The 27,324-nt window shown below is 36.0% G+C and overlaps 2 protein-coding genes across 2 annotated transcripts in view; both read left to right on the forward strand.

Annotated features, from left to right (window-relative positions):
* Positions 1 to 17,500, forward strand: part of LOC113232578 (hemicentin-1-like) — a 51,915-nt gene extending 34,415 nt beyond the window's left edge. Inside the window, exons 14-26 of the mRNA XM_026467345.1 lie at positions 1,993 to 2,161; positions 2,341 to 2,435; positions 3,659 to 3,812; positions 4,458 to 4,582; positions 5,986 to 6,132; positions 7,197 to 7,334; positions 10,661 to 10,773; positions 11,644 to 11,874; positions 13,571 to 13,718; positions 15,856 to 16,541; positions 16,623 to 16,787; positions 16,959 to 17,092; positions 17,177 to 17,500. Coding sequence (XP_026323130.1) covers positions 1,993 to 2,161; positions 2,341 to 2,435; positions 3,659 to 3,812; positions 4,458 to 4,582; positions 5,986 to 6,132; positions 7,197 to 7,334; positions 10,661 to 10,773; positions 11,644 to 11,874; positions 13,571 to 13,718; positions 15,856 to 16,541; positions 16,623 to 16,787; positions 16,959 to 17,092; positions 17,177 to 17,324 — 2,453 coding nt within the window. The 3' untranslated portion in view covers positions 17,325 to 17,500. The remainder of the gene's footprint in view (positions 1 to 1,992; positions 2,162 to 2,340; positions 2,436 to 3,658; positions 3,813 to 4,457; positions 4,583 to 5,985; positions 6,133 to 7,196; positions 7,335 to 10,660; positions 10,774 to 11,643; positions 11,875 to 13,570; positions 13,719 to 15,855; positions 16,542 to 16,622; positions 16,788 to 16,958; positions 17,093 to 17,176) is intronic.
* A 4,080-nt stretch (positions 17,501 to 21,580) lies between these two features.
* LOC113232579 (hemicentin-1-like) overlaps positions 21,581 to 27,324 on the forward strand; it is a 23,783-nt gene continuing 18,039 nt past the window's right edge. The window contains exons 1-2 of the mRNA XM_026467346.1: positions 21,581 to 21,629; positions 22,484 to 22,648. Coding sequence (XP_026323131.1) covers positions 21,581 to 21,629; positions 22,484 to 22,648 — 214 coding nt within the window. The remainder of the gene's footprint in view (positions 21,630 to 22,483; positions 22,649 to 27,324) is intronic.

Raw genomic sequence — 27,324 nt, forward strand, 5'->3', positions numbered from 1 at the left:
CGCCTTACTTTGTTCGTATCTTATAAAGAGTGATTATCTAGGATGGCAAAACTTTCTATTTATTTTAAATTCCTTATCAAGGGTGTTAATTTGGATGTGAAAAACCAGTGAGTGAATATGAAGCAAATATTGTGTGAAATCAGCCTGCAAAATTTGTATATACAATCATTTTTTTCATTACAGTAACTTTGTGCTTTAAGATACGAGTCTGAGAAAGCAAGGCGACGAAATGCGGATGTGTGAAAAAAGTAAAAGATAATAAGAGACGAAAGACAGAAGGCTTAATAGCGCTGGCCTATCTTGAATGAAATAAACAATAAAATAATTTTTAGGAATGAAACTATTTTTCCGGATTTAAATCGCGTATATTTGTTTTTTCAAACAAACCGACGTTTCGGGCCCTTTACAGGTCCCATGGTCACGGTTGACTGAGGTGGTACAGTCTTCAACCAGTTATGTCTAATATTGATGCAAACCACCCTATTTTTTCACTATAGTTACAATAGTTATTAATTAAATACCTTATTTTTAATTTTACAAAGAAAACATTCCAATTTACGCTACATTAAGTTTTACAAATTATTTTATTGAATGAATTTTTTTTTTATTAAGTTTAATTTATTATTAATTATTAATAGAAATTAGAATAAATTAAAACATATTAATTAGTACTGCAGTCTTATGTCTGTTTGGGATTTTTCATTAGAGGAAATACTGGATCCCAAACTGGTGGTACGGAGAAACCATCTTCCCTGTTGAAATTAGGATGTTTTTTAATTTCAATGGCCTCTCGCAGCATCCTGGGCAGATAACGGACTTCTTTTGCAAGGACCTGGGGTTTGTCAAACTTCATTGAATGTGTAGGTTTATCCATGACATGCTCGCAGACTGCAGACTGCAGACTGCAGATTTAAATCCGGAAAAATAGTTTCATTCCTATGTATAACAATCGCGAAAACCTAAGAACTCGAAAAATAATTTTTGTTTACAAAACAAACAGGTGGTTGCCTGCAGTGCACGCGGCCGAATTCTCGATGCCTGTTTGGCTATCTAGCACTAGTACTCGGCACGCGCTCAAGTAGCGCCTGCTCCTAACGATCTTGTCGTGACCTGCAAAACATCCGCATTCGCAGGAACTCTGCGTCGATTGATTCGGATATCGGATGCGGAAGCAGACGTCTATGGCATCTTTTAAATTCCTTTATTAAGAAATCTTTTGTATAAATTTCATAACCATTGTCTGTATTTTGTAGCCTTTACTTCACTTATTACGTTGAGTGTGTACGTTATTATTATTATTATTATTATTACTTCCACTGCGGCCACCCCAAGCGGTCTAAGGAATAATATCCATGGTAAACACTGAGCTCTAAAGTATGTTACGTGGTCAGTTGCTCATGCAATGCGATTCGATGGAATATAAAACGATTGTGTGCAATTAGGTAGTTACTTAGTGTTACTAGAGTAAGAGAATAATTAATACAAAGATCGAACACAGAGGAAAAATTCATTCGATCCGGGATTCGAAGCAGCGTCTTCAGCATGCCAATTACTACCGACAAGTTCGTCCCTTCACTTGATATTATAAAAAAAAGCTACGGAACGTACTAGCAGGCCTAATGAATTTTTCTGTGCTTCTTGCAGATCTTTGTTTTTGTTTTTTAAGCTGTGAGAAATCTATGAAAGTTTTTCTTCACTCAGCCGGGTAACTTTACAGCTACCAGCGGCTGACTAGAGATATCGCTTTAATAATTGTAATATGAAGTTTGTTGAGTATCACAATATTTTACTACCATGATATTCAATTATCTTTGTATTAACAATTATAACAAAGTAATGAGTAATTTCGTAAAAAAATAATTGAATATCATGATAGTAAACCATTGTGATACTCCAAAAACTTCATATTAGTAAGAAAATTAGTCTTTAAAAGATTCAGTTAACATTGGGTTACCATATTTTACTTATCTAGAGTTAAAAATGTATTTTCAGATCCACCTGTCATAAGAAAAGGTAAACCAGAAATAAAACCTTGGGAAGGTGATAAAATAAGAATCCCTTGCAGAGTGGTAGGTGAACCTGCCCCTGAAGTTAAGTGGTTTATCAATGACACTGAAATTGATGAAGAACGCTTCAAGGTTCACAAATCTCATAGTTTAAAGTGAGTTGAAATGCAATTTTATTTTACTATTGAAAAGTCTACGGTATATTTCTCATAGTATATTCTATTTAGAGTTATAGCAATCAACAAAAATTGTATGCTTATTAACAAAATTAGGTTTCAGTGTCGGTCCTTGAGGAACGCCTTTGAAGTTTTTTTTTATGTATCCTTTGTTATAGTTTTAGAGTAAAATTAACGGATAGCGGCACCTACAGGTGCCAAGCTACTAACCCTCATGGTACAGCAAATGCAACCACTCTAGTGCAGGTTATTAGTGAGTATAATTGTTTGTTTTCAAGATTAATGATACTTGTTTTTAAAAATTGCATGTTAATTTACAATAGTGTCTTTATAAAGGTCAGGCGTGTTTAGATGATTTCCGTGGTCGAGTGGCTTGCGCACCACATCTCCAAGGTAGATGTCATTCTTAATTTCGAATACCACTATTTCGATAACACTGCTTCGATATCACAAACATTCGATAGGTCACTACACTGACAGAAAACTATATCGACAACACATGTATTCGACAGGTCACTATTCCGATAGAACACGAAATATTTAATATAAATATTTGTTATACTGAGAGACTACTTCTCGACCATCGCAGAAAAGTAGCCTGCTTGTCGGTTTTCTAATCGGATACATTTCGGGTAGTGTGCGCAGGAACTTTTCAATTTAGTTCACCCTCACCGTACCTCCTTCGGTGGACTAGAAGGTCCGGAGCACTCCATTCTTATATTGTTGATATTCCACCTATTCGCACTAAGCGCTTTGCTTCCTCCTTTCTGATGCGTTCGGCAAAGGAATGGAATGTTCTATTTGTATATAATCTCTATTTTCTCTCTATTTAGGCAAACGAGTCCCATCGTCGGTCACATCGTCGCTTAACATCAAGTGAGATTGTGGCCAAGCGTGTCTATTATATATTTAAAAAAAACTAGTTACGCAGTTATTTGTCAATTTCATGTTCTGTCGGAATAGTGATCTGTTGAGTACATGTGTTGTCGAAGTAGTTTTCTGTCGGTGTAGTGATCTATCAAATATTTGTGTTGTCGAAGCAGCGGGCTGTCGTACTAATGATCTGTCGAGCATGTGTTTTGTCGAAGTAGTATTCCGTCTAATTAATGTGTAGTCGAAATACTGTCGACTCGAAATAGTGTTATTCAAAATTAAAAATGACACCCCTCTGAGGTCTCGAATTCGATCACCGTCCGATCTCGGGTCTGGGTGTTTGTGGTACCGTCTTTGTTTCCGATTTCCATAATATAAGTGCTTTAGTTACTTACTTTGGGATTAGGTCAATGTATATGATATTATATTAAATAAAGGCAAATAGTAGCTGGAATAAATGGGTTTCGAGAAGGAAAAGAATTGTATGTAATGTACATTTAGAACGATACAAGTTGGTAATGATCTTTTGATATCCCATTTCCTATTTCAATATTATTCCATTTACAAGTTAAGATATAAACAACGATTTGTTTCTGTCAACAGTACCACCACAAATCGAATCTCCTGCAGAGAGCCGACTTAATGTCCTAATAGGCAAGAACGTCAAACTTCCTTGTGTGGTAAATGGATTCCCGAAGCCAAAAATAACATGGATATTCTACAGCTCTAACTCGTCAATACTACCACGTAAGCTGAAGTAAGCAGTTTTTAATTTTTCTGAATTCTTAAGTATCACGACACGAATATAATTTAAAAAAAGTGCTACAAACATAAGTTCTGACGATCACATTTGGACATGTTGAGCAATTTTAAAAGCCACTTTTTTATCGAATTCTTAGGTTTTCGCTATTGTTACACATAAGAAATGAAACTATTTTTCCGGATTTAAATCGCGTATATTTGTTTTTTCCAACAAACCGACGTTTCGGGCCCTTTACAGGTCTCATGATCACGGTTGATTGAGGTGGTACAGTCTTCAACCAGTTATGTCTAATATTGATGCAAACCACCCTATTTTTTCACTATAGTTACAATAGTTATTAATTAAATACCTTATTTTTAATTTTGCAAAGAAAACATTCCAATTTACTTTTTTGTCTACTGACAACACGAACACGATGTGAAATGGCATAGCTATATTTTCCTTTCTATAATTATTAATACAGAGGCCGAACACTAAGAAAAAATCCTTCGATTCAAACCAGCGCCTTCAGCATACCGTGGCTGACGCTTTGGCTCTCCCAACTGAGCTTAAGGATTTTAACTTACTTTACTTCCTTTCTAGTGTTTAAAAGTAAGTAGTTCAATGTTTTATTAACTAAATTGATGTATGTGATTTCAGAACACGAGACCCGTCAGGCTCTTTGTCATTACAAACAGTGCAACTTGACAAAGAAGGATACTATGCCTGCGAAGCAAAAAACATTGGTGGCAATAAAACAATCACTTACGAAGTAAAAGTTCTTGGTAGGTTATTTAGGTTTGAAACATTTTAGGAAAAGAAACAAAGATTAAAATAAAAAATGGAAGAAATGTAGGTACATAAAATGGCGTTTTCTTAAATCTAGGTGCCTAATACTGGAAGTAATGGTAAGGTCGTATTAAAGTACCCAATCGTTACAAGATTTCGGCCTTGTGTGTAATTTTTAAAATACTGATTGTAACATTTTTATTTAAAAATATCGACTTCAAGGATTGCATAATAAATCGCTGTGTTTCATTTTTGAAATTACATCTTGTTATAATTATTAATACAAAGATCGAACACTCAGAAAAAACACTCAGAAAAAATTCCTTCGATCCGGTCGGATTCGAACCGACGTCTTCTTGCATACCGTGGCAGACGCTATACCAACTAAGCCACGGAACGAACCAACGGACCTCACGAATTTTTCTATGTGCTTGCGTCGTGTCTTTGTACTAGGTCTTTCAACGACTTTTCAGTCGTAGCGCCATCTATGAGAAATCTATGACAGATTTATCACCCAGTTAGTACCTTTACAGCTACCAGTCCTGGCGAGAGATGTCGGATCGAAGGAATTTTTTCTGAGTGTTCGATCTTTGTATTAATAATTATAACAAACTAGTGGAGTAATTTCACAAAAAATAATTGAATATCAATTCAATAAAAATTTAATTATTACATCTTGTGCCAAGTTTTATTTAAATTGGTGACAGTGGGTGAATTTTAATAAACCTTCTTCATCTCCTAATTTGCCACTCGTAGAGGTGGAATAATTACTTCAAATTTTAATGGGACCATTACTAAGGTACCATTATCGAAATGGAATTATCGAAATTTATTCACTAATGTTAGAGTAATTGCATAATATACACAAAAAATATTATTATAAAATATTTTTATACATGAAAATAGCATCCAAATATAAAATAAGTAAGTATGTACTTTAATATCGTTAAAAGTAACATTGTAGAAAATAAAATTAATTTGGGTTACACCATTTTTCGCTGATAGCCTAATTCTTGATTTAAATTATTATACGACCTCGAAATAGAAATTTGCAACGCATATTGCCATGGTTGACCAAAGTTTTACGACTTGGAATTTCCATTCCAACATAGCAGAAAGAAAGAAAAACTGGAAAAAAAAACATTCAGTTGCGACTATGGGATCTGTGAAGATCCCGAAACGTTGGTTTGTTCGAAAAAACAATATCCGAAAAAAAAAAGTTTTATTTCGTATGATTACATATTTCTGTTACACCCACCTTTGTATACTAGTTGTGTGTACTAGTGACAATAGCCAGCTATTGCAAATAGTTTTTTTAAAACCACACGTCCGTATTCAGCACATACGTTGAATACCAAAAATAATGTGGGAACATTAACGTAGAGCTATTCTATTTTAGCACCTCCACAAATACAAAACATATATCCAGAGAAAACCTTGAAAGCAGTTGTTGGAGACAAAGTGCTTAGAGTTCGATGTCAAGCTACAGGGAATCCGAAACCTGACATCATCTGGATTCAAGAGGAAAGCGGTACAATTCCTGCTGGTAAGATTATTCCTACTTCCAGCACCGTACTATTATTGAAGGGCTTAGCAATGAGTGTACTGTATACGTTTTTACAATAAGATTCCGGAGCATATATTAAGTTTATCATTTCCTAAGTTTAAAAACTACATTAAAAATATTTTGATCGAAAAATCATATTACAAAATTGAAGACTACGTGTTAGATAAAGATGTGTGGAAAGACGACACGGCTCCAGAATCCACACAAATTTGATTCAAAGTGTATTCCATAGCATTTAAGTTTATTTGAAAAGAGCAATCCCTAGAGTTTCTTGCTCGTTCTTCTCAGTGAGGTCAGCGTAGTAGCAGTAGCTTAAATGTGACGTTTTCAAGTGTAAATTTATTTTACCTATGGAATAAATAATCTTTGACTTTGACTTTGAGTGAAGCAGTGAAAAATAATTAAAAACAACTAGCATTGTGGTAGCGTCATAATGAAATTATTAGAGTAGCAGTAGCTGTAGAACTCCTAGAGAACAAGTCTGCCCAGGAAACTACAGTTATTGTACTTATTTCTGCACTGCTTTAATGTGAGCATTACTGCGTTTCGACTTTGAAGGGTAAGAGTGCTGGTGAAACTTTAGGTACATGAGACTTTTTTATGATATCAAGTGACGGAACTGACAAGTCGTGCACCCGGTTGTAAGCGACACGCCCATCCATGACAGTTGCAGCACCAATCAGAGTTTTATATCGCAAAGACTGATCGACACTGCCAATGCACCAGTCACCCTGAGACATAGTTGACAAGTCTCATTCAAAACCGAAACACAGTAATGTTTCTATTACTACTTGACAACAGAAACAGGTCAGATGGCAAGAGTTTCATGGACGAACTCTTTTACAAGCTCTACTGCTACTAACACTCTGGACTTTATGATTTAGGATTTAAAGTGGAATTTCCGAGTAGTACTGCTATTGTTAAGGTCAGACGTGGCGTACCTTTACGTGTGTACGTTTGTCCTTCGATTGATATCATATGCCTAAATAATACTTGGTATAATAAAAAAGTATTCACGAAATTTACTTAAATTTATGTTTCAGGTTCTGAATGGTACGATATTGATAACGATGGCACGTTAATTATCAAAAATGTTGGAAAAGATTCAGGGGGAGAGTATATATGTCAAGCACAGAATTCACTAGGAGTTGACAGAGAAAAGATTCATATTGATATTGAACGTAAAGTATTCTCATTTATATTTTTTTTTTGGTTACTTGATTACGAAGGAAAAAGGGAGTAGACTGGTCAAATCAGTTGATAAGATGATGGACAATGGGATTATAAATCATGGACACAGTGGACAATATATTATCAGGGCCATTTGTTAAATACTGATGTCAACACAATAAAAGGAAGGTTTCATTTATTTAAACTCGTGTTATGAATCTTGGAAACAAACGTTTTTATTTTTTTTTATAAAAAAATAAGCGCGCATTTGACCTCTATCTCACCTGATGGAAAGTGACGATGTGGTCGACGGTGGAGCATGCACACCTAAATAATGCCTATTCACTCTCGTCTATGTTCAGGGAACAAGTTTGCAGGCAGGGAATTCCACTCCATAGCCGTTCGCCTTATAAATATGGAAGCGAAATATTTCGTCCGAATCCTTGGAATATCCACAACATAGGGGTGAAGCCCCAGCCTACGCCTAGTCCCCCGATAGAATAGTCCCTATAAAATACCGATAAGCAGGCGACTTTACGACGGTGTCTCTACTGTTACCGAGTCACCTCTTGGCGAGTTCAAGGTGTCCAGTTGGTATTTAGCAGAACCATGGCATAAGGGACAGCAGCACTCCATATACGACCGGACTTGTGCTTGGCATAGCTGAAGCAACTGTCCCGTTATAGTATATATTATGGTACACGATTAGCGTCTTTTTTCTTTTTTTTGGATTATTTGACACTTTTGACAGATCTGTGCTTGGTAGTAAGCTAGCAAGTTCAAACGTGCAAGCGTCCCGCTAGACCCCTGCTCCTGCGTTTTGCATCGGACTGGTATTTACTCTAGCCTTAGAGCATAAGACACTAGCGCTTTTTTTTGTTACTGTTTAGAGCGATCTATTTAAATATTTTTATTTTCATATGGAAGTAAAATCAGACGAATTATTAAAAGTCATGGGCAGATATGATGTTAGTAATATAGTCCTGTTGTTGTTGGTATTTTACTATGATGACCCTGTATAATTCAAGGGCTGTAATTAGATAGTCAAGGCTATAAGATGGCGTATGGTTTAAGAAGAAGAATTTATCATTTATTTATTTGAGGAATCAGCAATTACGTATTATAATAAATGGCATTTCACTTGGAGTAATGCCGCCGATATTAAAAGAATTTTTGTCTTGCAGAAACGTGCGGTTAGGGCAATTTACAATCTGGGTCCCAGAGTGTCGTTGAGAGATAAGTTTAAAGAGATTAACAAACTCACGTCGTACGTAACGTCAGTTACATTTACATTTATGAAAATGTTATTTATAATTATTAATTCAAAGATTTATTTATTTATGTTACGAAAAATACTAATTTTTTTTTTTATGAAAAACTGACGGACGTAAAATTAACAGTGGAATAAAAACAATCCTGTCTTGACAGTCGTCTTCATACAGTCTCACATTCATTTAACAGGCAATGTAAACAGTTCTATAATTATGTTGAAAACTATAGTGAAACAAAAACTTTTACTAAAGATTATTATACAGCTTCAAAATCGGTGATAGTGACCCGTTTAGCGCATGCAGGTAGTTTTGATCTAGAATGTTTAAATTACATATTGTAATGATAAATGTATATTTACAAAGAGCAACTCCTAGAGTTTCTTGCTCATTCTTCTCAGGGGAATCTGCCTTACGAATGAGTTTAATCAGTATGACGATTACAAGTGTAATTTGCTTACCTATGAAATAAAGATTATGTGACTTGGACTTTATGGATAACTGAAGTAAGAAGCTGTTAAGGGCATTTCTCCAAAGTCGTAATTTTCTGTGTCCATGAACTAAACTCCACTTATTTCTCAAAACAAAAATCTACAAAAAATGGAGTGTATAACGTCTGCTTAAAAGTGACATTCCAGAAATCCACAAAAATTCTCCAAATTGTGTACCTGTTGAGAGAACATCACCATCTTTCTGCAAATAAAACCACTTATTGAGTTTATAGCTTTTTTGTTATTGAGTTTCACCTGCAGAAGGATAGTGGATTTTCTTACCAAAGCTATATAAAGACTTTTTGTAGAAAATGTCACTTATGAGGTTTTACCTTTAAACAGAAGATAACATTTATTGCCAATTTTAGGACTTTTTGCGTGTAAATATCTAATTAGGTGGATTTGGTCCAGGTTGAAATTTGAATTCGGTGTATACGATATTTCAAAAACTAAATTTTATGGTTATGTAATATTTTTTATAATATATGTTGTAACAAATAGAATATAATAACAATTTATTGATTTTACAAGTATTGTCTTTTACGAGTAATATCAAAAATAGTTATATTTTCTGAATCCCGCGGCCTTGGTTTCGGTGGATTTTATGCCACCGAATTGAGAAAAGCTTCCCCCGAAATCAGAAAAAACTGCCTTCGAACCAGATTTTCTTCGAAAAACAAGAATTTTGTAAGTTTTTTCATATAAATGTTTAGTTAATATTATTGATTTTCACAATTTTATATTAGTACTTGCTATCGGTGAAAATGAATAAGGAAAATCAAAACAGAAAACAAAAAGAAGATGAAGGAACGTGTTAGAAAAGCAAAGATAAAAAGCGATCCAATTATATTTGAAAGGTTTAACGAAAAAGCGGAAGGAATAATTTTGAAGTTGCATGAAGTACCTTGTCATGTTTAAAAAGTAATGTAAGGTATTAATCTCGCAATTTCCAACAAAAATGATAGCTTTTGTATCCAATTTTAGATTTTGGGTTCGAATCCGTAGGGATTGCGTTCTAATTTTTTTTTAAAAGAGGTACAGAAATACTTTGTGTGACTGAAAAAAGGTTGACCAGGCAAACTGAAAACTGATTTTAATTAACAGTCTTAAGTTGAAATTTCTTTGCGTTGTTCTGGTCTGTTTACAAATAAAAATAAAAATTTTAGTTTTAAAGCTAGATTTAATAGTTAGTCATATTAGTAAATGTTTATGTAGATTTGTGGTTGTCTATGTAGGTGTCCATGACACCCGCGACACAGAGTTTCCCTGGTGCGGGGCTATGTTGAGTGTGTGCGTTATTGTATGTTTTTTATTGTCTTTTGCTAAATTATTCTGATTTCAGTGGTATTTGAATTCGGTGGATCAATAAGTTAAGAATTTAGTTGCTTAATTAACGAAATCTTATGTAAGTCTGAGTTATTTTTCCTTCCCGCTCAATGTTTTTCCTGAAATTAACAAAATAAGTTCGTCCATCGAAGTCAGAGAACTTACTCCTTCTGGGAAAAATGTCCTTAATAATTTCTTCTGATATCTCTTCCGTTGCCTTCCCCGAAATAATAGTAATCGTTTGTTTCACAGCTTATCCTAGACCTGATATTCCTAAATCAAAAACATTAATTGAAGAGGGTCACTCGAGCGACATCGAATGCAATATTCCTCATACAAAAATTGACTCCTTGAATTGGTTCAAGGTTTGTATGATAATGTTTATAAATCATTACCATAGTGTAATAAGACAAGTATGGTAACTCTATACAAACGTAGCGGCGTGGATTGTATATGTGCGCGCCCGTTCGTCGCGAGCCGTGTACGGACGCACACATTCGTGATATGATATTAGTAGAGAGGCTTGGTTGACCTACTTTTAAGTGGTAACAATAAATTTACAGATAATCAAACTGCTGTTAAAGAAGTAATAAAACCATATTTTAATTGAATAAAAACAAAGTGATGTTTATTTTTAAGTAATATCTAAATCCTCTCTACATATGTCATTTTAAATGTATAAGGGAGTGTTTAAAGTAAAAATTTGGATATTTTTAGTTTAATTTATAAAAATTTATCGATGCCGTTTTACTCGTTAGGTAACGTACTTTCGATATCTGTTTGAAGGTTTTTGATATCTCTTATACATATTTACGGAACAATCGCCTGATTACACTTAATGATTACACCCTGTATTAGTGATGCGACAGACCTCTGCTTCTGCTTAAGTACCGCACGCTTTTTTGCGTCTGTTTCCGTTTCCGCAACCTTTATAACAACCTTACAATCGGAAGTTTACAACGTTCAACACGGATCTCAGGCGCCCATGTCACTTAGCGTTGGAGCGTGCGTCTTTTAGCAGGTAAGATTAAATATGAAGCCAAAACAAGCCCTGCATGGAACTATTTCGTTGAGATCTTTATAGTATTTACACTTTTGCTTCAGCATTCGCTTCCGTTTCTGCTAAGACTTACTTTAGAAATCTGTTTCCGTCATGACACTTCCGTTGCATCACTACCCTGTATATCAGAATAGAAGTTATCAAACGTCTAAAAAGATCTTTCGAAAATTTGCAGGATGGTAGATTGATAGCAAAAGGCGAACTTCGTTTGGAGAACGTGCAAACTACAGACTCTGGTATTTACACTTGCCGGGTGAGCACGTTTGAGAAAGCACGTAACGCAAACGTACAAGTCACGGTTGGCTCTAAACCGAGATTCTTAAATCCTGCAGACAAACATATTGAGTTTTTAGACGGTTTTACTGCTGTTATGGATTGTAATGTTGAAGGAAACCCTGAACCACAGGTAAGAAGAATTTAATACGAAATATCATAGATTTCTCATAGATGGCGCTACGGCTAAAAAGTAGTTGAAAAACCAAATACAAAGATACGACGCAAGCACATAGAAAAATTCGTGAGGTCCGCTTGTTCGTTCCGTGTCTTAGTTGGTATAGCGTCTGGCGCGGTAAGCTAGTAGACGTCGGTAGAATCATTTTTTAAATTTAAAAGGAAGAATTTAACTTAATTTGTAAAAAAAATGGAGAAAGGTCATTCTCGGGGTATATACATATGTCAACCAGATTGAGGACATCCTTCAAATTGCCAGTTCAAGTTTTAATAACAAACAGGCGTATAGCAACAGTAGCTCCTTATGAAAGAGTTCGTCCAGGGAAGTACTGCCACCTTATCTATTTCTGCCGCCAAGCAGTATGTGAGCATTGCTGAGTTCTGGGTTTGAGGAGTAATGGTGCTGCTGCTGAGTTTACAGGCTCATGGGATTTGTTAATTTACGTCTCAGGGTGACAGGCCCGGCTTGTCCGTCCCTTCCATATTTTTTTTTTCACCCTCTAAGGTCTCGACACTTGGTATCGTAACAAATAAACTTATCCGAATTCAAATTATAGTACGAGTGGCCATAGCATGTGACCTGTAAGTGTGATAAGCCTCCCCATGATAATATTTTTTTCAGGTGATAAAGCTAAGTTTTCTTACTGGTAATGAATATTATTGCACATTTTGAAGAACAAGGTCAACGATATGAAATTGCGTATATCTTTGTCGTTTAATTATTGTCGCGAAACCGACAAATGAAAAATGTCGGATTTCTGTTTAGTTTGTCGGGTTTTTACATAATATTTTACATTGTATTAGTAATTATTTACGTATTTCTCATTACTCTCTTGTATTGAACTGTATTAAAAATGTTCTCCTCACCTTTTCCAATAATTTATGTGAATCAGTTTGTTTGTTTTTATTATTTCTTTTTATCTCGTTTATCGCGCTCAATTTTTACGTTGATAAAATTACTGCGCAGAACTGTCAAAATGATTTAAAATCATCTGTGATCTTGTACATGTTTGGCACTGAGTTAATCTTTTGCAGTCATTGGTCGCGGCGCTCGTGGTGACATAAAAATGTGACATCAAGGTGCTCGCCATATTAGCTATGGTGATAAAATTTCAAATAATTCGAATTTAAGAGATAAATGTGGGGGCAGGATGCCGAATTATTTTGGGTCTTAAAACTTTAACGTAAGCGCTAATGTTGAGTTTTAACATCAATGATAACAGAAAAAAGTTCTAAAAGTCAAAATACAACTTGTAGCCTTCAAATCTGTAATTGTGACCCCCGTTTTAACCCCCGACGAAAATAGTGTTTAACTTTTGTCTGTGTATCATTGTGTGTCTGTATCTCTATCGCAGCTCCAAAACGGATTTCAAATCCAAACGGTTTTTTTGTTATTTGAAATCTGGATTTTGTCTCTATTTCTGATTATAAACTCGATGTTACTATGTCACTGGATTGCGTATTGTAGGAAATGTTGACAAGGCATATTCACTTCTATTTGCACCATGAACGAGTAAACACTCTATCTACGACTGTTCCTGTTTCTTTTTTTTCTTTCTTTTTTTATAAATTGAAATTTAGAATAACACATATTTACAACAGCACTCAAAACTAATTTTCGAGAAATATTATTGACGTAATTTGTATTCCAGGTATCCTGGTGGAATGGTGGAGGACAAATACCTTTTAAAGGTATGACTTATACTATCGATATGAAAGTATCGAATATGGGCCAATACACATGTTTGGTTAAAAATAGCTATGGAAGCATATTACGCCAATATGAAATTTCATCAAAAGGTATAACTTAATTTATACAAGTAACTGCACACAATATGCTACGATGTTTTATAAATGCACATAATGTAACAAGATATACACGCCCTTAGGTTCCATTGGTAGGCAAACACTATAGATCAACTTAGCACGATCCAGACAAAGCTCTCTTGCCTCACTTACATTTACGTGGGCGCACTATAAGTTTTCGGAATGAATAAAAAAAAATGCTATAAATGGTCAGAAATGAATTTATTGTTTCTCAAAATACTCTCCGTTAACGTTTACGCACTTAACGCACTTTCTCTTTTTTTTTAATTTTATTAAGAAAACCAACGGCTTTACATAAAATATTTTACATAGTGTGTAGGCTAAGAGTAAAGCTAATGACAGATTTCCCTTGTTTACATATCATTATATAATATTAAACGAAAGTAGGTACATCAACATTAGTGGTGAATGAACAATATTACTAACTAGTTTTAGATGCCAAAATCACAAAATCACTTGTTGTTTAAAGATAAAATAAGAATCCCAGTAATGTTAATGTAAACAACTTGTCATTACGCCAAGCAGAAACTACTAAAAAAGTGACCTTTTTAATGCAGCTACTGTCTTTCGTATTGTCACCAGAATGATGAAATGAAGTTACTAGGGTACCTATTCTACTACCATTCTTCATGTAAGCAACCGCCGAGGATGGATAGTAGCATTTCTACATTAGTTAAAATATTATTAATAGTTTTAAGATGCAATGTCCCATGCGATATGAAAATTTTGTGTCTTTATATAGTGATAAATGTATTTATTAACAAATATAGTGCACAAAGTGCAATTGTATTTTAGAATTATTATATTGTAGATAAGCATAGTCGACACTTCGCGCATTTACTAATTGATCGTGCCAAACAAAGTTTTGTGTACCTGTTTTTTATATGTGTGCTTAGAAAGCACACATTTAAATACGAACATTTTCATACGAATGAACCAATTCTGAAAATATTTACACCACTCCTCGGTGACAATCTCTGAAACATATTTTTCATACTCTTCGACAGCCTCTTCAGGTGATGAAAATCGTTGACCGCGTAACTGCTTTTTAATTTTTGGAAATAAATAAAAGTCACAAGGTTGGGACTATACGCGGGATGGCTCATAAGGTCAACGTTGTTCATCTTCAAAAATTCATTTGTCTGTCTGGCCGTGTGAGAACTGGCATTATCGTGGTGCATGATGATACGGCGTTTACGGTTATTTTTACGGAGTTTGTCAATAACTTCCGGCAAACAAATGGTCGTGTACCAATCACTATCCAAGGTACAATAATTCTCCAAAGCAACAGTAGTCACGTGTCCAGTTTTATTAAAAAAGAAACAATCATCCGCTTAGAGGCACTTTGCACGCGCGCCACTTTGGTTGGTTTCGGCTCACCTTGAAAGGCCCGTACGCTCGATTGCTGCTTTGTTTTGCGATCGTAACTATAAATCCATGTTTCGTCACCTGTTAGGTACTATGTCCTACAACAAATTTGACGTCATTTGTCACTGAGATTCACACGACCGCGTATGAATTCTGCAAACCAGCTATAAATAGTCGTCGTGCATGGTGCTTCATCGCCAAAAGCAGTTTGAAGCCGAGCGAAGCTCCGCTGAGCTATTAAATTACACTTCAAGTCGTAGAAAATCATACTACGAAAATTTTCACGAGTTAAATCCATGGTGATGTAGACAACCAATTTCTAAAATGACGCGACAATGTAAAAACAAGTGACAGTCAGATGCAACAAACTGTATTCTACAGCCAAAGAGTTCCATTTTCAAATGTTGTAATTACTTTAAATATTGTTTATGTAAGTGGCCAGTTCCAGAAACTTATAGTGCGCCCTATGTGTCTAATTTTTCATATCTCTTATTTTTCTCACTACGCACCCTTTTTAAGAACACTCTCAATTTGATCTGAGAATGTCCTTCGAGAACGGTCTCTTTCATAGAGCCTTCCACGTTAGCCGTATATATTTCCTTCGTTAATCAACATTCATTCATTCGCTCCATGTGCCCATGACATTTCGACATACCCTTCTCTATTTTTCTCACTACATCCTCTTTCAAACCACATCGTTGACGGATCACAGTATAATGTAACAAATGATTGTAATTTTCAGATTGTATGTTAAACATTAAATATGATTTTGATGCAAAACAGCCTCTTATGGTATTACAACTATCTGATAGCTTGATATGGCCGTCGTCGTTTGAAAGAGTAGGCGAATACGTGAGGATACCAAATGGTCAACCAGTACGTTTATCTTGCCCCAATGGTTTTCAACACTTCCCAACAAACGACATCATGGTTAGGTGTCTTAAGCAAAAACAATTCTTGTATAATGGCAAAAGTCACGAATTTCAAAAATTTCAATGTAGGACAGAACACAGACCAATTTTAAGAAAAACTGGTGAAAGTTGCCTACCTGGTAACACTGAAAAATTAAGAATTGGTTATGAAGCACTTGGACAGTTCTTGGAAGTATACAGTGTCTGCTTTGATGTCGATAATTTCGTGCCTATTTATGCAGAACATAACATTGACCGTAACGTAGCAGCCGAAAAACTGAAAAGAGAAGAATGGTACGCGAATGAATACACATTTTTTGACTTAGAAACTATTTACAACTGTAATAAGCAAATGGCTATATTGAAAATTTTGGGGACTGGATCTTTTTGGGATAACAGATGTTGCTTTTCTAAAAGACAGTTGATAAATTCACGAGATGTTTTACCTGGTTTATCTCAGAGAGCTACGTACAATCTTCTAAATGTGGTCCCTCAGTGGTCTTCATGCAACAGCAAGGTAACTTATTCAGTTGCCAATAAATCGATCGTTTAAAGTCATTGCAACGAATACCAATGTTTCGACAACTTATTTTTTCAGAACTGGGATAGCATAGAAGAGCTAGTAAGAAACTTGGCAAAATTCACACCTGGTTTTCTTAAGATTTGGACAGGTAGATCACAGCAATTGCAAATATCTGGCAAAGCTGTCAGTCTCGTGGATCAGAACGGAGAACAGCAGTCGGTGCCTCAATTTTTATGGAAGGTCTAATGCTAAATTATTGTACTGGTTTTTGTTAATATCTCCCATCATGACAAATTAATGAACTTATGTGCCGGTGAAACCACTACTATGCCTGCGTTGGATGTTTTACACTTTGCTTACTTCATTAGGTTTTCCTCTTTCTTTTTATCTAATTGTTTCTTTTATTTCAAGGTGGTACAAGACCCTGCTACTCGAGAATCGGTAGCCATCATCCAAGTTAACGTCCCTTATTTGACTGAATCTGACGCAATGCGTTATGTTCGCTGCAGAGATGTCTGCAACGAAATCGAATGGATGGATGGAAGGTAATAACGGTTTCAAAGTCCTACGATCGTAACTCTAGAAGTTGATTGCCTTTATTTAATTTATTAACTTGTTAATGTTGCAAGGTCCTGGCGTGACGTCAGAAACGGGTTCATTTATTGCTGCAACATCAAAGAATTCGAAGCAAACTTCGGCTACCACGGCATCTTCAACAGCGGTGATGGAAAGCTGCTTTACAGGAACGCACCTGCTCTTCCTAGTTTTACTTTGTAAAAAATAGTCTAAAAATATTTTTTTTGTCTTTGTTGTGGTTTAAAAAAACAATTGTTTCGAATAACATTTAGGTTTAACTAATACCACTATTTGAATGTTCAAAGGTTAGATTTTGTTAACAACACAATAATGTACGAGTAGCCCAAAAAGATAAAGAAATTAAATTAAACGAAAGGCTTAACTATCATATTTGTATTATTTCACAGCCGAATCTAACCTAACATCTCATTCATCCATCTAAGACTGAGGAAAAAAAAATCAACGTTTTTACATATTTCAATATCTTCGATCAAGAAAGTAATTGCATAGGTACAGAAAAAAAATTATGAGCACAGAACAATATACACAATAGAAGTGCTTAGATTGCATGACACGTGTGCCAACAGTACACGGAGTTGCACATACTTGAGCTCAGTTCGCCATTTCCGAAATGATAGTCGTACCTGCTTAATATTGTCCATGGTGTCAAAGTCAAAGTCAAAGTCAAAGTCAAGTGACGACTTAAGACGACATGGCTCCAGAATCCACACAAATTTTATTCAAAGTGTATTCCATAGCATTTAAGTTTATTTGAAAAGAGCAATCCCTAGAGTTTCTTGTTAGTTTATCTCAGGGAGGTCAGCGTAGTGAACGAGCAGTAGCTTAAATGTGACGTTTTCAAGTGTAAATTTATTTTACCTATGGAATAAAAAATCTTTGACTTTGATTTTGACTGATTCGTTCCCGCCAAACGCGTCAACCAATTGTAACAACCAATCCAACTTCCCTGATTGGTTCAGTGGTGTTATCATAAAAATTTGTGTTGCTATCATATAAAGAAATTGACTACTTAGCTCGATAAAAACCGTAAAACCGAAAACCCTAACAACTTGCACTGTTTTGTTCTCTTTCGTTTCATTTTCGGTTATACCATTTTAAGTAAATAAATGAATATTTTAATGTTTAATTTCTTTTTAATTATGACTTATAATAGTGACTAATATTACCCGTAATAGAAGCGCCTAGTTAAATAAACTTTTTTTTAATGCTAGTAAGTGACGGGATGAACGAGTCATCCATGATAGTTGCACTGACTCAGAGTTTTCGATCACAAAGATCTGGGTTATTTACAGGCTAGTTTTCTCTACCTAATTTCGATGGCAATTTTTATTATTTAAATATTCTAGAATATTATCATGAAGTGTTACGTAATATTCGACTGTAGTCCCCTGAAATATAATTCAGTACTTCACCCCTTTGTTATATAACTAAGCTATGTACAAAAGAGCAATTATTAACACCTAGGTGCGCAGTTAATGAACAAGTGTATAGTTATACTGAAAATAAAACGTTTAAACGTTTAAACGAAGTTTATTATAACTTACAAAGTTATGCGACAGTAAATACTTGCGTCTGAAATTTTGAACCGTTTATCGTGTTCGTCGCGGAGATAAAAAAAATAAAAATAAAATAAAAAGCATTTATTTCGGACTACAATAAGATCCATAAAAAATGTTAGTATTACAGCAAAAACTTAAATGACTATGTTAGTACGTAAACTTAAATGAAGAGAGGACCAGTGCCTTAGCAGTCCACTGTCCCATCTGTGTGCAACAACTGTCAAGAGTTTCTGGCAGCTGTCGCGCACCCTACGCATTGTCGCGGCGCAGCGCTTGCGCAACGTCGCTTCGAAGCCGTCAACACTCGCATCCGCGAACATCCCGGACGCACTACAGTGTCGCGGCAGCCGCAACAGAACCCTGAACGCGTCGTTGTACTGTACACGCATTGCATTCAAAGACTTTTGTGTGTACCTGCACCATAAACTAAAGGTGTACAGCGATGTGCAGTAAGCTTTAAATAAAGTCAGTTTTACCTGTGCCGTACATCGACTGAACCTACGCGCTATCATATTAGCTCTCATTGCTAATGCTCTACGTTCCCTCTCAATATCTGCGTTATCGCGCAGATCGTCTGTTATACCGTGACCAAGATATTTAAAAGAGGTCACTCTATTCAGCTGTTGACCGTTAAGACGAATGGGGGGACATGTGATGGGTACTTACTTCCCGCCTTAAAAACCATATATTCACTTTTGAGCACATTATTTTTTGAGCACAACATTTTGGGCATACGATTCGCATATGTCTATAAGTACTCTTAAGCCACCGACAGATGGGCTCCGACATGCGTGCTGCTAAGCTCACCTATCAGGGCATCAACGTTCAGATTGAATAATTTTGGCGACTAATAAACGCATGCACAAGCCAAACGCATCTATTCCACACGAAGCCCTGCAGGAGCTTTGATGAGTGGTGTCTGTCCTCCTTATTTAAACTAATTATTCTTTGTTGCGATTAGGGGAAGTTGGGTTTTTTGAAAACGAGGCACCTATCCCACTGCGGCATCTATCCCGGTTTTACCCTATTTTATTATCGTATTATATATATAAGGAAAATTGGTAAATGATAAAGAATGCAATATAAATTATTACTAAGACACACACGGACTTTACGTAGGCATCTGAACGGGATAGCCCGGACGTAAATACCCATTGATAAAAGGTTGCAGTAAAACTTTGAAGTAATTTAATTTTAACATGCGCCTGGTAGTAACCAACATATTTGTCCGTAGCAGATGCAGTGCCACTCAGAGTTTTAAATCGCGAAGAGCTGAGGAACACTGCCGCTGCTCCAGTAATCTAGAGACATAAGTTAACAAGTCCCACGTGCCTCTAATTTCACCAGCACCCTTCAAAACCGGAACGCAGTAATGCTCACATTAGCGCTTAACGGTAGAAATAGGTAAGGAGCCTGTACTTAATTTTTTTTTGTGCACTGGAAAATGCTTTACCTCGCCGCGGGCGATGACGTGGCGGAGTTATGTGGGACTGTCCTCCGTTGACCCACCCGGTGATACAATATCGCCCGATAGATCCCCGGAGGCCTGCACATTAAAAACCTGTGTATGCAGCTCACCCACCCGTGCCGGCTCGTGGATCCAGTTAAGGAAGTATAATTACGAGGCCTGTGTTTATGTAAAACAAAATCTAAACAACTTTAATATAGTCAACACTAGATATCCCAGAAACAAGGAATAAAATAGGAGTACGACCCAAACAACGCACTGATTTGTAATTTTACAGTAGAACGATGTTCGTATTAGCATCCAAATTATTTAATAAACAGCCGGATGCTGTTATAGAATTAAAGTGTAGACAATTTAAAATGAAATTGCATAATTTGTTACTTACTCAATGCTATTATTACAATATTTATGATTTTTTACGTGATGACATAAAATGTAAAATTTAGCTATTGTATGTTATATTTTTGGCTTCTTATTTTCTGGTTAAATTCCAATTATTTTAGTTTGTTTATGATATTGTTTTAATTTAACTATAATGCATGCTATGTCTAAAGTGACATAAGCATTGTGTAAAATATTTGCATGCCAAGTATTCGAGAAATGTACAATCTAATAAGATATATTATAAGACCTGCATTGTTAACTACATTTTTCAGCGAATAAATCTTGTATTCTAAGACTGGCCACTCACCTCGGTACGGGAGTACTTCCCTGGATGAACTCGTTATTGCGATTTTAACCTCTGAGTGTTATTGCAACTGTTATGGACAGGCGTGTTCCTCATATATATATATGTCCCTCCCTACTTCAGTGGTGTCAATCATATTTAAATAACAGGTGTTCTAGAGTTGTAATTGATGGTTATAGTTCAAATCCTTTTATTTCATGCTCTGGAGTGCCGCAAGGTTCAAACCTTGGGCCATTGTTTTTCATTATATTCATTAATGACATTGAAAGGTTGTTTAAGAACTCGATCTGCTATTTGTTTGCTGATGATCTTAAAATAATGCGGGTTATTAAAAGTCTCAATGATGCTGATTTGTTGCAGGCTGATATTTATAGACTCATTGATTAGTGTCACATTAAAAAAAGGTATCTGAATTCAGTGTAAGTGCTTCCATATTAAGTTCACATTAAAACGTAAACCTCACAGTCCCCAGTACAATATCTCAGGTGAAACTGTTAAAGAAGTTTCTAAGATACGAAACTTGGATGTAGTGGTGGACTCGGGCTTTAATTTTCTATTCACATTGACAGTATGCTGGCCGCTGCTAACAAATCACTAGGATTTATTTTTAGAAATAGAAAGGAGTTCAGGAAGGTTTCCACTACCTTATTACTATTTAATGCCTATGTCAGAAGTAAGCTTGAGTACTGTAGCATTGTGTGGTCCCCGACATATCGACTCCATGTTGAGAGAATTGAAAGAGTCCAAAGAAGGTTTCTACGACACCTGGCGTACCGCTTCAGGCCGCCTCATGACGTAAACTGTTACAGTGCCCGACTTGAGCACTTTGGCATGCAAACTTTGAATGGTAGAAGAAATACTTTAGGCTTATGTTTCTTACATAAAATTATGAACGGCATGATAGACTGTCCGTCTATTCTCAATAAATTTGGTTTGCGAGTCCGCCTCGACAGCCGCGTCCTTTATTTCATGTCCGTTTGTGTAGACCGAATGTAGGAAAGCATTCGGGCCTATCTAGTTTATATAATCGAGTGTCCGGTGAAGATGAAACTGTTGATATATTTTGTGATACATTATATAAATTTAAGGAAAGAACAATGTTGTAGCTTTAGCTTAGGTTTAATTAATTTATTATTTTTATTATTGGATTTCAATTATTATTATTATTGTTAATTTTAATTTCATTTTATCGGTAGACATTTTTTTTGTACATTTAAATATACATGCAGTTCCTTGCTGTGGTTGCCTATAATTGAAGTTGCAACTATATGTTAATTAATAAGTATTTATTGTTTTGTATACGTTAAGTTGTAAACTTTGTTGGCAATCCTTAATAAATAAATAAATATCAAATATCAAAATAAATAAATATATATATATTAGCGATCATTGATAACATGAACACATGTGAACATTCCTAAAAGTCTCTAGACATATAACAAAATACCCCTTATCACAATTCTCCAGTAACATTTTTTTTATATATAAACGCAGTGAAATTGTAGTTTTAATCAGTATATAATATTCTCGTGATGACAACGAATAAAAATGTCGTGTGTAGAATGTTTCTATAGACAGGTCATATTACTTTTAATAATCAAGAGTGTATATGGTGATTTTATAGATCAGAATAGTAAAAGCAGTTTAGCCTTCGTAATAGATGACACTTCTTCTATGAGAAATGATATACGTCAAGTAAGGAAGGGTGTAAAAAGTATTTTTGATATTGTGAAGAATAAAAATTCATCTCAAATCGAAGATGTTATTCTGGTGACTTTCAATGACCCAAGTAAGTGTTTTTAACCTGTAAAACACACAATAGTTCAAATTATTTCGTAAATAGTTCTTGGTACCACCACTTCCTTAAGAGTCTATACAACCTCAAATGGCTTTGGTTGATACCGCATAACAATGAAAGTGTGCAATCAATCAATTTGGAAAAATAAAATAGTAAAATTGAGGATATGCACTGATTACTATATGGTGTGAAAACACGATTGAACAGCGTCCCTGCCGCTCGACCAAGCCAAATGAATAACTGCAAACAAATTAAGAACTCCACATACAAACATTCACACGCACACGCAAACACACGCGTTCACACACACACACACACACACACACACACTCACACACACACACACCCACACCCCCCCACACACACCCACACCCACACACACGCACACGCAGGCACACACACACACACACACACACACACGCACACACACAAGCGCACACAAGCGCGCACGCACGCACGTACTGGCACACACGCACGCACGTGTGCGTCCACACGCCCGTGCGTGCGTGTGAGCAAGATGTAGGTATATTGTTTTGTATTTTGTGGTGAGAAATAAACATATTTATTTTATTATTATTTATTATTATTGCTTTCCAAGGGACCCTAAGGGCGCGTCGTCCCATTACGTCGTGACGACATATAGTCGTGCAGTTTAAAGCGTCGTGACTTGTATATTTAAACAAAGTTGTTCACTCATAGAACAACACGATTAACTGCCGTTCGACTTTTTTGACGTTACGACTGTCGTGACAATGGGAAGAGTTAGAACGACAGACGTCAGATGATAAATAAAATGTCACAATAAAAATGTGACGACAGATAATCGCAGCTTCAAACAATTGCTTCTGTCGTGCAAACTACAAGGCGGCTGCCATGAACAGATAAATAGTCGTCACGATCTTGTGGGAACAGCTAGACACAACAGTTGTTCAACGATAAAATAAACGTCCACAACACAGTCACGACAGATAGTCGTGATATGGGAATAGGCTAAACACGTCGTCGTTCAACGATAATTAAAATCTTACGACATAATAGGAACGCGCTCTTACACTATCTTAGGAAGTTGTAACAAATGGTTAGGGAGTTAGTCCCTAATTCAGCCGACTTATGTATAAGTTCATAAAACGTTTATTAATTACACTACTCGATTTCATGGACCCTGCGTCAAGGTCGTGGACGTGGCTCTTAATTAGGGCGCCGCTCATATTAACTTATCGACATAACCCACCGAATAAACGTGAAAAGGAAAAAGTGTTACTTTACAGGAGCGATTAGAAACTAAATTAAAAATATAATATTACTCATTGGTGATTGGATATACTGAAATACAATGTATGGCCTAATTAAAGATAAAAATCATTATAATTTATATTAAAATATGAAACATGAAAATATTGATAGTTTATGAGAAATTCACAAAAAATCCTTTAAAATTTTTACACACGTCCGTATTTCCATGGAATTACTTTTACGTATTGTGTAACTGGGCTGTGGAACGAAATGAGCAAAAGGAAATCAAAAGTAATGAAAAAATATCGAGGACGTGTTTAAGAATAGGCTCACTCTTTTAATAGACATAGTAAAACAAGTTGCAGGAACGACTAATGACGGGAACAGTACAAAAGTTCTTCGAGTAGGTATTCCGATAGAATAGAAGCAATTACTGGATTGGAAGATCGAGTGTGTAGGTTTGTGATTTTTCAAGCAAAAAAATATATGAGGTACAAAGATATTACTAAATTAAAACATTATGCCTTCGAAACAGCACAGAAGTACCAACGTATGGTATCACAAGAGCCGGTATAATCGCCAACAATGCAATAGAGCCAATTGGGAGCCTTTCAGAAGAAACCAGAAGCCTCATGACAAGGACAACAAAAGCTTTAGAAGGTTTAGGGAATACCATTCATGGAAAAAGGGCAGCCCCATATATTTCTACGTTAGTTTTGATTATAGTGTCCCTCACCGTTGTCCCAGTCCGCGCACAGGAACCTTGCAAGTTCAGGTTCTGACCCCAGATCAGCCAGTGTACAGGATTGTCACAGACCTCTGTCACTTGACTGTGTGCGTTATTATTATTATTATATTGACTTCATCCTGTTCTCGAGAGGCTGGTGTCTCAGGTGAGACACCCCGGGTGCACATACGGTAAACTCCTTACTCTCCAGATAGGTACCGGTGCTGTAGGCACGCTCACTTCCCGTTGCGCATTGTACACACGCCAGCACATCAAGCTACACATTGACGTATCTTGTTCCGTTGCAATGGAGGCGATTTTTGAACAAAAATGTGTTGTCTGATGAGCCGTTGTCCGTACAACTAGCGGTTGCCACCGCTAAGCTGTCGCCACCGCTAAGCTGTCGACTCTAAAGCTCACTACCAAATCTCCTCATTGGTGGTGGAGAAGGAGCTCCAGTTCCCAGTAACCTTAGCGGCTGGAGGGACCGGAGAATATCTAGCTTATCCTCTAATAGGTCTCTGGGCTAGTACCGGAGATGTCAGTCGTAGTGTCCTGTGACAATGTCCGGAAACAGCTTCCAGCTTAAAGGGCAACTCACATGCCCTGCGCGTCTCCTCGCTTCTGGCCTTCAATTAGACCGCTAGGTACTAAGACGCGCTAGCTGCGCACGAGACAGACGCCCCAGCCACATGCATCTGGGGCAGAGAAATATGTCCTTCTCTGCAGCTCACCACACTCCCCAGCGAGTCCATAACCAAGTACGGGTCCACCAGAGACGCCTGTGAAGGCGTGTCACTGGCGGAGGGCTTGACCCTGACGGCCGGTGTACCATGGTCTTGCTGTCAAGCCCGTAGTCTTTCCGGAAAACCCTATCTCTCGGGTCGGTAGATAGGGACATCTCGGGTCGGTAGATGGAAAAAGAGCCGGCAAGCTTCTAACGAGGTTATTTTCAATGTACTTGTAGAATTTCTTCCCACCCTCTCATTAATTCATGAAGACCAAATATAATAGCCGAGAAAAGGTAGACATTTTTCCCGGAAACTCTGGATTTCATAAAATGTCCAGAAAATCAATTAGAGTTTTTGGATTATATCCAATCTAAATCCTAATTTCTCGAAATATCTACTCCTTTAACATCTCGCATACTCTTAGGGATCATTGTATTTTTTGTTATTAAATAGGCTTTATTTGTATAGTCGTATTTTACATATAATTAAGAGAAATATTGTGAAGTTTGTGGTTTCCTTATTACGCACAATTACAATATTATTACCTACCTTTGTTTTATTTTAATTTTCAATAAAAATTTAGTTGTCATTTTTTTACAATTTTTAAGTCAACTGAGATGCATGAAAGATGCTAAAAATGTTATACCATTAGCATTAAAATTTGTCGTTATCGAAAAAAATATAAAACAATTTTGGGCATTAAAACAAATTTAGCAGTAATTAGCGTTATAGGAAATACGTCGAAAAGTAAGAAATAATTAGTACCTACGAGGATATTATGGTTTTCCTTGTAATTCCAGAAATAAATTTGTTTTTCATACCAGTCTGATACGAATTTTTGTTAGAATAAAGAACAATAAAACACTAGACTCAATTAAATAATAATGTATCATGCACTATGCTTTCTTATATGTAGGTTCATCCAGTGGGTTTGAATAAGACAGTACAATCTATCTCCCACTATGGCCAGGATGCTGTTGCAGCTCCCGCGCACACATCGCCACTGGGAAGCTACTCTTTTTCTAATGATGGCATGAAAACCAAGTGCGCGCCTCTGTGACCTGATGCGCTACAATGCCGCGGCAGTCCCATCAACATCCTAAATGCATTATTATACTGCACCCTCACAGTGTTTAGGGTCGCCTGACTTATACTTAACCCAAAGGCTAGAAGGCTTGACAGTATGCTTTAATCAGTACAGAGTACTAAAAAAACCGACCTCATAAGTACGTGGAATTAGGGTAGAACCGGGATAGATGCCCCACTTTTTGAAAGGGCCTCCTAATTTAAAAATTATTAGTTTACCACGAATAATTCTAGGGTCGGCGGACTAAAACACATAATTCAAAAAAGTGCTTCATTTGTTAATGTATAATTACATATTTTTGTGTTGTTTATAGTGTTGGAAGATGTGAAGAGAATGATAAATTTGAATAAGACGCCTCTAGAATAAAGGTACAAATGCATGAAGTAACAAATGAATTTGACTTGTGTGCTTAAGCCGGTAGATGTATTAATTTAAATGAATGACTTTGGATTTTGACTTATGTGCTTTAGTCCGCCGACTCTAGAATTCCTATGGATATAACTAGTTTAATCTTTTACATTACATTGATATTTGATTTTATTGATCTAACATTTACTGATTTTTGAAGAAATTGATTTTTTGCAAACCTATTTTTTTGAGGATAAATGCCTACCTATATGGATAGACGCCACACAATGAAAATACTGAGAAGGATAGATGCCCTTTAGAATAAAATAGTAAAATTCATAATAAAATGTTTTATTTGTAATCCTTAATATATTGTATATACGTACATACTACATCTTTAATAATAAATATATACGTATTTAAAGTTACTACCTACTTGACTTCGTATTTTTGTAGCTATCAAAATATTTTATGCAAAAATGTTCTCTGTTTGAAATGTGAATAATTTGTCTTTTTGGTACTTTTATTTACTTTAAAACTA

The sequence above is a fragment of the Hyposmocoma kahamanoa genome, unplaced genomic scaffold (genome assembly GCF_003589595.1).
Source record: "Hyposmocoma kahamanoa isolate Upper Pololo Valley unplaced genomic scaffold, ASM358959v1 76, whole genome shotgun sequence".
NCBI lineage: Eukaryota > Metazoa > Arthropoda > Insecta > Lepidoptera > Cosmopterigidae > Hyposmocoma > Hyposmocoma kahamanoa.